Source organism: Brachyistius frenatus, unplaced genomic scaffold, assembly GCF_029030835.1.
Source record: "Brachyistius frenatus isolate BFR_SWC_R1_liver_20210118 unplaced genomic scaffold, ASM2903083v1 Contig_123, whole genome shotgun sequence".
In the NCBI taxonomy this organism is placed as follows: Eukaryota; Metazoa; Chordata; class Actinopteri; family Embiotocidae; genus Brachyistius; species Brachyistius frenatus.
The window spans coordinates 80,001-93,214 of NW_027210722.1; the positions used below are offsets into that span (position 1 = coordinate 80,001).

General features: G+C 45.9%; 1 protein-coding gene across 2 annotated transcripts in view; it reads right to left on the minus strand.

Annotated features, from left to right (window-relative positions):
- Window positions 1–13,214, minus strand: part of rptor (regulatory associated protein of MTOR, complex 1) — a 163,326-nt gene that overhangs the window by 25,723 nt on the left and 124,389 nt on the right. For both annotated transcript variants that reach the window (XM_069713877.1, XM_069713876.1), the window contains exons 21-24: window positions 12,287–12,442; window positions 6,047–6,165; window positions 1,705–1,808; window positions 857–1,034 (exon numbers count right to left, since the gene is read on the minus strand). In XM_069713877.1, coding sequence (XP_069569978.1) covers window positions 857–1,034; window positions 1,705–1,808; window positions 6,047–6,165; window positions 12,287–12,442 — 557 coding nt within the window. The remainder of the gene's footprint in view (window positions 1–856; window positions 1,035–1,704; window positions 1,809–6,046; window positions 6,166–12,286; window positions 12,443–13,214) is intronic.

Genomic DNA, 13,214 nt, shown 5'->3' on the forward strand with positions numbered 1-13,214 from the left:
AAAGAGAGTTAAACCTGAGAAAAAGGAAACTGCTACTTTTGCTCTTTTCAGAAAGAAACTAGAATCACTGCCTCCATGTCCGTCCAGACTCATACTATACAACTCCGTTTCCCCAAAAAGTTGAGACACTGTGTAAATATTTGATGGCTGTGATCTTCGGGCTCTCAGGCAGCACTGAATTAAAAACAGACACATTTCTGTCATGGAAGTTACTGCACGGACTCAGAAATAGTCTGAGAGTTCATCGCTGCATCCACAAATTCAGGTTAAAACTCTACTGTGCAAAGAAGAAACCCGAAATAAACGCGATCCAGAAACACCGCCGCCTTCTCTGGACCCGAGCTCATTCAAGATGGGCCGAGGTGAAGTGGAAAACTGCCCTGTGGATTGATGAATCAAAATTTTAACGTCTTTTTGGAAATCAGGTACGCCTCATCCTCCAGGCTAAAGAAGGAGGGACCACCCAGCTCGTTATCAGCGCACAGATCAAGAGCCAGCATCCGTGACGGTATGACGATGCATTAGTGCGACATGGGTAGCTTGCACATCTGGGAAGGAACCATTAATGTTGAATGATATATATATCATTCAACATATATATATATATATATATATATATATATATATATTTTGGAGCAGCACATGCTGCCATCCAGACAAACGTCTTTTACAGGGAAGGTCTTGTTTATTTCAGCAAAACAAAGCCAAACCACGTTCTGCACGTTTTACAACAGCATGGCTCCGTAGTAGAAGAGTGTGGGTGCAGTCCAGACCCGTCAGCCATTTGAAACATTTTGGTGCATCATGAAATGAAAAATACGACAAAGGAGCCGCTGAGCCGATGTGTTCCTCCTACCTGCTCGGGTCCCTTGTCAAACATCTTGCGGGTGCGGGGGAACTGGTGGGAGTGCGGCGCCTGTCCTCCCAGGGTCGGGGTGTAGGGGGGCCGCGTGGCCGGCTGCTCTCTGGCGGGGGGTTTGGGCACGTCGTTGGTCAGACTGGAGCTGCTGGTGCTGGGCATGGGCGGAGAACCGCTGCAGGAACCAGAAAGGAAGGTGGAGACGATGTTACGCTCATCTTTAAAAAGTGGGGTTTATATTTTAGACGAGACATTTTTATACTGTGAATACACGATATATTATCCTAATGGAAAGAGTTTAACAGAGCCACTGTTGAACTATTAAACACTGTTAAACCCTATGCATCGATAAATGCAAATAAAACACAAAGCAAAAAATGTTTAAGTGTAAATTATTCACATTCTGCTCAAAACAATCCAAGAAATCATTTAGATTGCTTCTAATCTTAATAATTAAAATCTGGGATACCAATAATGATTTTGTTACTTTTAGTCTGCTGAATTTGTGCTTGAATTTGATTGATTTGTTCTTGTTCACGCATCATCCATATTACACAATACTTAAAGAAAAGTAACATCTGACCTCATACTGCTAGAAAAATCTGCATCTTTTCTTTGCATCTTATTAAATTCGACTACTTTTCTGTGTTGCTAAAAGGGAGGCTGTATACATGATGCATAAGCTTTGGGATTTCACTGTAATGAGTTTTCTGTGTGTGATGGCGTCGGTGTGTGTGTGTGTGTGTGTGTGTGTGTGTGTGTGTGTGTGTGTGTGTGTGTGTGTGTGTGTGTGTGTGTGTGTGTGTGTGTGTGTGTGTGTGTGTGTGTGTGGGATCGTTGCTCACCCAGCCTGGTGGATGTGCGTTCCCTTGCTGGTGGGGCTGGCTGGCGCCGACTGGGTGAGCGACCCGGAGTCCAGGATCCTCTGAGGTCTGGCGTTCATCGTCGCCTGAGGAAGAAATAAGTCACGTTATTACTGTTTTGTTAATGATCACGCTTAATATATTTCAGAGACGGGACATAACGACGTATCAGGAGCGGAAGCAAAACCCTGAAAAAAAAAATGAAAAAAAGTGCAGCACTTCACAAAAGTTTCGCCAAAATTTCCAGAACTTTATCCCATTAAACGGAGCAGGTAATATAACCGCTTCATTGCGAGTTGTCTAAAGGCTGCACACAGGGGAGGGGTAAACTTAATAAAGACAATAGAGGCAAAGCATCACTGATGAATAGCAGAGATATTGTTTACTGGAGCCAGGTGCCGAGAAAATGATGTGCGGCGTAAATCTAGTTAACAAAAGCAAACACATTTTTACTACCTGGGATTGCCTTTGATTTGATTTCTATGCTAATTACCAAAAACGCTACAGTTTTCGTATCTTCTGTTTGTGCGTATGTTTTTATTGCAAAGCCTTACACACATATCTAGCGCGCCTGCGACGGGGAAGAGACATCAGTAACGAGGGTCAGCTGGTGGCGCTTTGTTAAGAGGCCGTTAGAAATGAAAGAAAACGGCAATAAAAGCAGCCGAAACAGTTATTATGGGAACATCTCTGCCAATAATCTGAGAAGCTTTTCTACTCATGCACAACAGGATCAATATGATGAGAGGGACGATAAAATAAAAGCAGCAGAACGATTGTGGTTAATTCTGACAAATTGAGCTGAGTGATGCGAGTGTGTGTGTGTGTGTGTGTGTGTGTGCACAACACACACACACACACACACACACACACACACACACACACACACACACACACACACACACACAGTCTGCAGACATTTCTAACGGCAGCAACAGAGGACACACTAAACACCTTTCACCAAACGCTGGTGTGAATGTTAAGTTGCAAGCTCGTCAGTTGAAACGACTTCGGTTGCGCAACGTGTTCATGGATTATTCATCGGCGTTCGTTTATCGTCAACATGCGGTAAACAAACATCGCGCTCACGCGGGAGGCCGCGCGCCGGATCTGCTGACAAGCGTTCCAGATAAGACGATATGTGTGTGTGTGTGTGTGTGTGTGTGGGGGGGGGGGGGGCAAAATAAATAAAACTCAGGCGTGAAGCAGGAAACGGGGGTATTAGGATCTACCAGCTGCTCCACTCCACGCTGGGAAACAGCTTGTTCTCCCATCTCAGCCCCTCCCACCCCACACCCTCCACCCCCAAACTTCCTCCACGTTAATTCTCTGGAAAACGAGTCAACAAATTAGCGCGTTCACACGGGTCGCTGTGGTGGGATGATAGCTCAGGAACAAAAAGGCTTCTAAAACGTCAAGGCTGGTGGAGGAAGCGTCCAAGGTGCGTCCGAGATGAAGGTGAGAGGTGATTGGTCGAGGCAGATATAATTGACTGACTGTGTCAGGTGGAGGAAACCTCTCATGACTTATTTACCTCGCAAAGGAAACAAACAGCAAAAATAAGTGAAACGCAGAGATCAGAGGACATAAACACAGCAGAGACTGTCACACTGAACTGGAAACAAACAGGGAGCCCCCGATCGAAGGAAAATACTGGATTTTATATTAGGTGGATGTATTTGAAACTTTTCACACCTGTTTGGCCGCACGAGAGTTTCGTTTAAAGAAATGTAAAAAAAAAAACACATACAGAAAGAAATCATGCACATGCTGTTAAATTTGAGCTGTTGTGAAACAAAATGCGAGTGCTGAGTACAAGCGTCAACCAGCGGTGACGTCACCCGTTGGGTTTGTTAACGGCCGTTACGAAGTCTCCAGTTCAGATTTTGTCCGTCGCCATCTTTGCTAGTTCGGAGCGGTTTGGAGCAGGAAGTGACCATATTTGGACTAGCTGGGGGGGAGGAGCCAGCGGTGGATCTGACCGATTTGATTGGAAACCCGACAATACCACATTCATCTGGTTTGGGTGGACCTCAGCTATGTGAATAAACGTTACTAAACATGAGTGGCTCACAGGTAAAAAAAAAAAAAAAAGGTTGGCGACCCCCGCTGTATGCTCATGTTCTGGTTGATTGCAGGTCTTTGTGAAGTGAAAACCTTCTTTTCGGACATCTGTGTGCAGTCGAAAACCCGGAAAACACCAGAATAATAGGCTTTAAAAATTAAAAAAAATAAAAATAACACACCATGACTTTCACCCCAGTATCATGCAGCGAGAGGAGGAGGGTGGTGGGGGGGGGCTATTAAAAAGCATTTAATGCCGTCATCATCTGAGAAGCAAGTAAAAATAAATTAGCTGCCGACCTTGTTCACTTTGTTACAAATCAATAACATCTGACATTTAGAATCCCAATTAAAAGCGCTGGCTTCCCTGTTAGGCTAATGTTAACACTTGTGAACTTGATGAATGTCCTTTGATTAAGTCGTCTCTGCTGAGCTCTTCGCGATGGTAAAAATGAATGTGGGCTCCGTCCACGGGAACTCATTAACTGTAGAAAAGAAGAAATTTGAAGGTGTTTGGATCGTCGTGACTTTCTAAATGTTCCGCAGGTGAACAGACGGAGAGGAGCTTAATCAGCTGCCCCTGTTTTCATGAGAGCGTAATACTGCACGCGTGACACCTGCACAACATAGTCGACAAATACGTGGCACTGAATACAAGCTGAATACGAGGTAGGCGTGTAGCCACGGCCAAAGGGAAGTGTGTGACGTCAGCTGTTTTTTTTTTTTTTTTTTTAAAGGCGGTCAAGACTAGTCTGAGTCGAATTTGATCTCGACCTCGAGTCATGTTCAAGTCAAACTTTAAGACAGTCGAGATGATTTCAGGTCAAGTCTCGGGTTTGTGGACGTGAATAAAAGTCAAGTCTCGAGTCAAAATCAGTACAACTCAAGTTGGAATTCTCAAGACAGCAGAGACGAGTCAAAGTCAAGTCGCAAGTCAAGTTAGTCAAGTCTAAAGTCAGCGGAGTCAAGTCAGAGTTGAGTCTCCAGAAAACCAGGACAAGTCAGAGGCAAATTACAAGCCAAAGTTAGAGTTGAGGCTCAATTCAACCGAAACGAGGCCGAATGTGGTCTGAAGACGACCGAGACGAACCGGGCTCAAATCTAAGGTCCAACGAGACAATCGAGAGTTGAACTGCAACAAGTTTTAGTTAAAGTATTAAAACCTGTGCAAGTTTCAACGAGTCAGAATCTAGTCTCAAGTCAACCAAGTCAAATCAGTTGAGTCTCAAGACAACTGAACCAAGTCAGGGACAAGTTGAGTCTCCAGAAAACCAAGTCATATCAAGGGTCTCAATTCAAATGAAAAAAAGTCAGAGTATAAATATCTTCGTTAAAAATTGTCTTTAAGTAGCTGAGGCCTGGCTTCTCAATAGACAGGCCTACTTACTACATACATCTTATCTTGTGTTGTGTCTTTACCGTTAATGAATTTTAAACTTAGCTGACTTCTGATGGTGCAGGTCCACGGAAACATTTACTACAAAGGAGTGCTGGCAGAGAAAAAACAACAACCTGTAAATCACATCCCGCTGTTGTTGTTTTTTGTTTCAATGGCAGTCCAGTAGGAAGCCTGAAGTCCGAGATGCTGCCTGGTTGTGAAGGTAACGGAGGGGGTAATTGGTGTTGGCGGTAGAGAACAGAGCCGATTCTGCCTCGGGGGTTCGGATGGGTGGTGGACTACAGTGGTTATTACGGCTCCTTAACTTACAGCAGCCTCTCTGCTCCGCTCTGCCGAGCCTGGGGGGAGTCATTGGGCCTTAATTGCATTTGCACAAAAGTAATGGCCTTTTGGATGAAGCAAATGCCAGTGGGAGGGTGAGGGTGTGTGTGTGTGCTGGAAATGGATCTTTTTCACTGTATAACCAGGTGGTGGAAAAAGAACTGACTTACAGGAGTACAGAGCCACAAAGTCAATGATAATTCCACCGTTTTAATGACCTTTCATTTATTTCTATTCCTCAGAATGACAATCCACTAACAAAGATCAAAAACAGCTAAGTGTTAACAAACAGCTAACAAAGAGCTTTCCCCCCACCCCGCTCAACAACAGCTAACAACCCTCAGACGACTCAGAACGTCACATGAAAACATTTCTTATTCTTTAAAATGAAAGAAAACTATTATTTCATCTTTATGCTACGTCACATAATTTTTATTTTTTTGACAACTGCAGCAGTTTTTTTCGAGTTTGTCTCCGAGATTCAAAGCGTTGAGCAGTTTTTTTTTTTTTTTCCCGCAACGAGACTCGAACACAACGCACCTTGTACGCGATGCTGTTGAGGACCTTCATGGCCAGATCGGACACTTCAGGAAAAGGGTCGGCGGCCAGATGTAGCAGCACTCTCCAGATCTGAGTGTAAACACTGTTGAAGGACACACCTTAAAAAAACAAAACAAAACAACAACAAAAAAACATTCAGATTTTTATGATAATAAACGCAAATCGCACACACACACACACACACACAGGGGACGAATACACAACACACTCATGGACACACAATGTACACGGCACTCTGGGTTTATCGCTCCTATCTGTGTTCATTAGCACTGCCCAGCTCACAGCTAAAGTGCTCATCTCATTAGCTTCCACACACACACACACACACACACACACACACACACACACACACACACACACACACACACACACACACACACACACACACACACACACACACACACACACACACACACAGTGCAAACAGCTGGCTCTCTCTCCACTTCCACGGGGGCTCCGCCGCTGTCAACTGTCGCCGTTACCGTGAACACAAATGAACAAAGTGTCTCCTATTGTCAGGTGGTTTAGTTCGTCTGTCGCTCTTCTCGTCTCCCGGGCTGACATTTCTCGTTTCCTCTCAAGTTTGTTTACCCGCCTTTGAACGTGTGATTTCCAACTCTCATCTGACTTCCCGCTTGTTTGCTCATTTACCGTCTCCTGACATTTTTCTGGAGGGCTTCTTCCCGACACCACTTTGTTTGTGGGCCTCTGCCTGCTGGGTGGGGGTGGAGGGGATGGGGTGGGGGAGGGGGTGGGGGTTTGTCTGTTAAAAAACAACCCTCCTTGACTTTGGGCTTTTACTTCCTCTTCCCACCTTTGTCCTTTTTGAAGGTCGCTTTTCGCGCCGCGTTGGAAAGCGCAGCTGGCGCGTGCGCCGCTATCACGGCGACCCACGCAGTTAGGTTGGTGATGTTTGGAAACACCAAATCCGATCTGTTAACTTAACACTTAACTGAATAAGAGTGCAGACAGTCGGGCTTGAGAATTTTTTTTTATTTTTTTTTTAATATTTGCCTGCCGTCTGAACAAAACCTAAACGTCCTTTCGTTCACCGGCTTCTACCCTTCGTCTTTCTCGTCTCCCTCCGCCATGGGGACGTTTGACCCGTCTGTCATTTTGCCCCCACGTCCCTCCAACCACGCCGGCGGTAAACTTGACCTCTCAGAACGACCGCTCTCTCCCTTTCCTCACATCTTCCCTCTGTCCACCATTTCTCCGAGAGCTCAGGAGGTGAAAAAAAAAAACCCCGCAAGGAAGATTACTTATGACCGAGACTCCTCTCCAGAGAGAGCCGGAGGCGTTCAACGGCCACGTGCTTCAAAAGAGAGGGCGACCGGCGAGGGCCGATCCCCACAATAGAGGAGGGAGATGGAGGGATAGAGCTCGGGGGGGGGGGGGTAAGGAAGGATCGGCAGGGAGGCCAGAAAGAGTGAAGATGGGACGTATTTCAGAGGCCCGTTTCCTCCGAGATGCGAGAGGGAAATTGGTAAGCGGTGGAGACGGAACACAGAAAGGTAAGAAAAAGAGATGTAAGGAGAAGCAGCGAGTTGAAGAGGTGATCGGGGGGGGGGGAGGGGGCGCAGCCTGAGGGGCAGGATGTGATTAGCTCCAGCTAGCCGGCGCGCTAGGTGCCGCAGTAAACAGCCAGTTGATAAATGTGAAATACGGTTCCTCTCCCATTTAACCGCCCGCTGCACACAAATTACCGCCGCACCGCCTCGACACAGTCCACACGACAGGACATGACGGCGAGTATTACTCACCGCGGCGGCGGCGCCTCGTCCCGAACCCCCGACACTCAAGTGTCTTTTTTTGAAGACTCGCGCAGAGTTAAAATGGATGTACAGTTGTAAAGATGTTAACCACTGGCTAAATGAACCTCTGCATCACTTTTTTATGGCCTTCTCAGCTCTGGCAGATGACATAAAACACCTTTAACACTGCACGGTGTTTTTTTTTTTTTTTTTTTTTTGAGCTTTGACTGGCTGAAGCATTAAAAAAAAAAAAAAGAAAAAAAAGAAGGTATTAGAGTGTCTGAAAAGCAGAGAAGCATATTTTTTAAGTATATTTCACGGGGAGATGAAAGCGCTGTAAGCAGCACCAAATCATACCTGTGATGCTCTCTAAGTGGGAGAGCAGCTCATATATACTGACACGGGCGGAAGTGGATTTAAAGTCCTCGATGTGACAAAATATAAATGTCAGCGCAGATAGAGGAAACGTCTGAGGGGGTAATGGTGCTGCGTACATGCAGATGCATTCATATTAAGATTCTGCCGGTCGGCGACTTTGCCGGTGAAGTATCTCAAGAAGTTTTTTTTTGACGGACTGCCGTGAAATTTAGTTCATAGCTGAGTTTGGTAGCCCCAGATTTTGAGAGAGAGAAACCGAGTTACGCGCGGTTTCGCGAGCGGAGAGCGCACACATCAATCGTGTCGAATTACTGGGGAGGACAAAGAAGTCGTAGGGAGGGTGGGGAGCTACGATCGTGTTGTTGAGGGTGAGAAACTCTCCTGTTTTTAACGTGCTGAGCGGGCGTTTTGTCATGTTGGAGAACCTCGTTGCCATGGCGCCACAATTCAGGTGGTTAGCAGTGAACGTTTTCCCTCAGACGCCTCAGAAAGTCCCGGATTCACGGTGAAGAAAACCCACCTGGTTGGGGTCTCTAAATTTGACGTTTCTTTGCTCAGGTTTCAGGAGCCGAAAGAATCGCTGACTCGCAAAAATTTGCGTAACCCAGGCGCTAATGTCGATCGAACGATAAAACTTGCGAGTACTTTCTTGTGAAAGTTATTGCTTCTCTGTGCACATTAGGAGCAGTCTCAGAATCTTTCTGATCCACCCTCGTATGTATCCCACCATCAAGTCGGACCCCAAGCTTCAGGCAAACGGATGAACAATGAGGTCGTACAACTTTTTCGAGAGAAAGTTTAGTTTTCAGCACGACTACTTCCGTTTTACATTTACGATGTCTCGGCCTCGACTCACGCCGTCTTTACTTTTTATCCGTTACAATAACGGGTGCGGCCTGGCAGAGACGATGCTGTGGCTGCTCCAGTGTGGTAGGATTTGTACAAATGATAGTACTAGTAAGTCTATAAATCACTTTCCCACCTTGCCCTCCCACACGGCTGGTTTCCTGCAGGCCAGCGTCCCGCAGCTGCTTTTATTCTCTCAATTTGTTCCAAACTGCTTCAGCAGAGTAAGCGGGCCCTCGCCATGTTTATCTTCTCGTTTGCAAACAGAGAATGTATTCTGCTGCAGACCCAAAACGGAGACACACGTTAATGCATTTTCTTTTTAGGCCCCGAGGGTCTCGTGAAAACAACTTCAAACCAAACAGAAGACGGAAGCAAGAACAAATATGTCAGAACATCAAGTGAACGACTGAAGTGACAAACAGCAAAAACAAAACAAAAAACACAAATTCTACATGAATCTGCACTCAACTATTCATGTTAACCTGCTCTGCCCTGTCTGGACATTTGTTACAGGAGTTTGTTGGGAGTTTTTAAACAGGCTCACTGGGACCCTGCCGTTTGGTTCCATCGGGGTCACAGCCCAGCGGGTCTTTTCACGTGTTTACAGCATTAAAGAGGCTACAAGCAGCTTGAAAGAGCTTGAAGCGAGTATCGACTTAAGATTTGTCAGATGAAAGTGGAACACACTCTGGAAACTGTCAACAGAGACCCTTGAAATACTTCAGAAAGCCTACGGCGATGAAACGAAGGGCCGGGCGAGGTTGTTCTGAGTGACGTTCAGCGTTTCGAGAGGGGGCGGAGCTTCACTGTCCGAGACCGAAGAAGGAGCTTCAGGTTCAGGAGACGCCAGGTGGGTTTTCTTTGACGTTGGCGGTGGTTGTGTCACCGTGAATTCGTCCCCCAGAGTCAGACCGTCGACACCGAGTTCTACTGGGACCTTCTGAGGCGTCTGACGGGAGAACGTTCACTGCAAACCACCTGAACTGTGGCGCCATGGGAACAGCGTGTTGAAAACGTAGCTGCTTCTTTTTGTTCCCCGATAAATTGTCGCAAACTTTGATGTGCGGTCTCGGCTTAAGTTTCGGCTGCGTAAAGAATCGCAGACGCGCCCGGACCACCGCTCACCACAACACGTGGAGATGAAACTTGGCGTACTGACTAACAAAGGTTAAAACTTCTCAGCGCTGCGCTCTGTTGGCGCGCAACAGAAGCAGTCCCTGAACCTTGTGATTCGTATGAAGCTAAACTAAGAAAAAAGTTGCATTCATTCAAGTAATAAACCAAAGAAAATATCATTATCGTGCCTGAACCTGCTTTTAGGGAAAGTGAAATTCACTGTTCTTTGGAACTCGATTCACTTTTTCCACATAGTTTACATTTTTGCTGTGAAAAAAGTAGAAACTGGGACGTGACGGGGCAGCTGGGAGATTACAAGAGGTTTGTGACTTAAAATGCAACAAAAAAAACACAACAACAAAAAACAAAACACAAAGTGAGTAACAAGAGAAGGAGAATCCCACGCTCCTCACTGCTTCCTTCGTGTGAGGGGTTGGGAGTGAGTTAATAGTGTCTCTGCTCGCACAAACTGGCTGTCAGGGCGCATGGAGGAGCCCGCCAATCACCTGAGCAGCAGCAGAAAGTGAGCAGGTTGGACTTCAGTGTGTATCAGGAAAAGCACTTTAATGCCCCCCCCCCCCTCCTCTACCGTCCTTTACCTATCTGCAAACCATCTTTACACCTCTATTATTAGACCGGGAGCTCTTCTTCCTTCTGCTGGTTTAAAAAGGTTTCACCCTCTAACAGTGTTTTTATTTCCTCCTGGGTTTTTTTTCTTCTCTCTTCCTCTAGTTTTTACTTATCACATCGCTGATGCCGATGACAGTCTCTAAACGCAGCTGTTTACAGAGGAGAGGCGAGATGTAAAACTGAAGTCATGATGAAATGATAACTTAGAAAATATCCTGATTTTCCAAAGCAACCTACTGTCTAAAAAACGGCCGGTGGTTTAATGGTATTATTGATTGAGGTTGCCGTCTCATTTAATGCTGCATCGATCTGTTTTTTGGCCTTTTGGAGGCACAACTCGACAACAAAACTATAAAAACACACATTTGACATGTAAGGAATATAACTAAGCAGGTGTTTACTGTTGCATGTTGTTACATTAGTATTACTTTGACCCATATAAATCCAATAATCACCTTTGCTCTGTTTTGATCTTTACACACTCCTGTGTAAAATAACTACTGAAGGTCTTTAGCTTCCCAGATGATTCCCGATGTTTGAGCTCGCTGCTAACTGTCATCGATTGTTTGCCGAGTTGTGTGCAGTGAATTATAAGAGATTTTTACCTAAAACCAGCTGCTGCCTGTTTCTGGAAACTAGTATGAGTGGAAACACTGAAGAGAATTAGTGAAAATAACAACTAAAAACTGTGAACGGCTTTTATCCGTTACTATCTTGCTAGTTCGGAGCGATTTAGAGCAGGAAGTGACCATATTTGGACGAGCTGGGGGAGGAGCGAGCGGTGGATCTGACTGATCTGATTGGAAACCCAACGATACTACGTCCCGCCCACCGATAGTTGTAACCTGACTGCACCACAGGCCTGTCAATCAAACAGACACGCCCCCCCCCAAAACTCGTCCTTTTGAAACTTATTTTCTAAATAATGACAAGATTATTTTCAGATGGACCGCCAGAAAACTAATAACAAGGAGCGACTTTAGCTAACAACGCCGAGATAACTGGTGGAAAAATAGGTATCGACTTTGAATTTCATGAAAGAAGTTAAATGGGAGTCTATGGATCTGGAGGCTTTTTGGAGCCGACCTCTAGTGGCAGCTTAAGGCACTTCTGCATCGGCCTCATTTTTCAGACCACTTTTATATAGAATCAATGGTTTACACCTGTTCTTTTAGCTGACCACTTGGGATCGGACCGCCCAGTGTGCACGTCAATGCCAGGAGTGAACAGCTGCCTGATAAATGCCCCTCTTTTCCGGTCTATGACGCAGCCTCCCTGTTAAAAACCTCTCTGACTGAAGTAATCATGGTCTTGATAAAGCTCCTCCAGAGCCACATTATACAACACATTATGCAACTGTATTCACTGGCCGACTCGTACTCGACATGAATACTAACGATGTGTACCGAGTTCCCCTTTTAATTAAAAAAAAAACACCGAGATCAACGAGGACGCCACAGGTAGCGCTCGAGCGCTGCCGGCTGCTTGTTACCTATGAGGGAGTTGAGGGAGGAATACGAGGACACCCGCCGCATTTTGTCGATGGTTTCAAAGGAGAGGATGTACTCGTCGTTGTCGGGGCTTCCCAGGGTGCTGCTGGCGCTGCTGCTGGTGCTCAGGTTACCCGGAGAGAAGGCTGCTGGTCCACCTGGGTGAAGGAAAGCAACGACATCGTGAGCAAAGTAAAATCGGTTTCTTTATTTCACACTTCAAACTGCTGCAAATCGTCCTGCTATCGGTTAGAAAGAGAAAAATAAAGCCGACTTGAACGTCCAATCCGGTGCGAGGCGCGTAATTGGTGTGAGCAGTGCTCGTACTCGGTGGCTTCGTGCCAACACAATAACGAGCTCGTATCTTAATTTCAGCCGTCAGGCCCAGTCACCTCCTGCTGTTACTCTCCTCATCGCCGGGTATTACTCACACGACCAAATGCCATGAATCCTGCGAACAAACCTGCACACTGAAATGTGGAAATGGAGATCGGTGGAGAAACGGAAACTCGCTCGGCTCTCTGCTTAGTGATGATGAACACGCCTGGGATATTGAAATAAGCACTGTGAATGAGACCCGATGTCGGCAGCAGGTTATGGAGCTTCACCGAGTGCCGGTGATTTAGCGCCACTCAGGTCTTCTGCATCACTCAGTCTGGCGGCAGCTGAGAGGAGGCAGCGCGGTCAGCTTTGGCTGTCTGAGTCACCGAGCAGTGACACAAACGAGAGGTCTGGAGCTCTGCGGTGACAGCCGGTCACGTAGACGTTCGAGTTAGATGACGACGGCTAACATTAACAGATTTAAGATTACTTATTATAATTATCATGCATCTTTTAAAAGGAACAAAAATGGTTTCTCGGCTACAAACTGCTATTTGAACTTTTCTTGTTTCCTCATTTGACGAAATAAACGTAAACAAAACTTTCGAA